The following is a 688-nucleotide window of genomic DNA, read 5'->3' as shown; positions in this document are numbered from 1 at the left end:
CGCGCGGCTCTCGGGACCGAATCCCGAGGCCGTACCGGCTCAAATGGGGCCCAGCCGGGGCCGAACCGGCTCAAACTTGGCCCGACCGGGGCCGAACCGGCTCAAATGGGGCCCAGCCGGGGCCGAACCGCCTCAAACGGGGCCCAGCTTGGACTCTGGGATCCCGGGACCCCTCCCTCGGGGGCGCCCGCCGCGCTCGCCCGAAGAGCGGACACCCTTCGCACCGGGGAAGGGCTCTCAGGGGTCGGCGTTGCCGGTAACGGGCAGCGCGGTGGCTCAGCGACTGATTCCGTCCGAGCCGCCGTTGTGCTGCGCGGCTCTGTCCAGTGCCACCCGGCCCTGTGGGAATGGGAGGCAGCCCAGGTTCGGGTGTATTTGTGCTCTTTTCCCCAGTAAATTGACTCCACTTTGCCATTACTTGCTCCTAATGTAATGGGTTTGTCAGGTGTTTGGTCCTGGTTTTTCTGGAGGATGATGCAGAGCTCCGAAATTGCCCTGGCAGGTTGTCCGCGGGCGATTGGTGGAGCAGGGCAGGATGCCTGATGCTTGTAGAGGAGGGCAAAGCCTGGGATGCCTTCTCATTCTCGGGAGTTTCTTGTGCTCACCTGTACCTGTGGTATTGCCTGGGCAGGGGGTGACACGGTGTGCTCTCATGTGCTTCTAACACATTATGAAAAGGTTCTTTCCC

At 62.8% G+C, this 688-nt stretch overlaps 1 protein-coding gene across 1 annotated transcript in view; it reads left to right on the top strand.

Moving 5' to 3' along the window:
- Positions 1-105: 105 nt before the first annotated feature.
- The window catches only part of LOC102037174 (disintegrin and metalloproteinase domain-containing protein 9), a 29,013-nt gene continuing 28,430 nt past the window's right edge, over positions 106-688 (top strand). The window contains exon 1 of the mRNA XM_031063833.1: positions 106-256. Coding sequence (XP_030919693.1) covers positions 106-256 — 151 coding nt within the window. The remainder of the gene's footprint in view (positions 257-688) is intronic.

The sequence above is a fragment of the Geospiza fortis genome, unplaced genomic scaffold, assembly GCF_000277835.1.
Source record: "Geospiza fortis unplaced genomic scaffold, GeoFor_1.0 scaffold417, whole genome shotgun sequence".
NCBI classification, from domain to species: domain Eukaryota; kingdom Metazoa; phylum Chordata; class Aves; order Passeriformes; family Thraupidae; genus Geospiza; species Geospiza fortis.
Note: the sequence above shows the minus strand (reverse complement) of the source record. Positions and strands in the feature narration are given on the sequence as shown.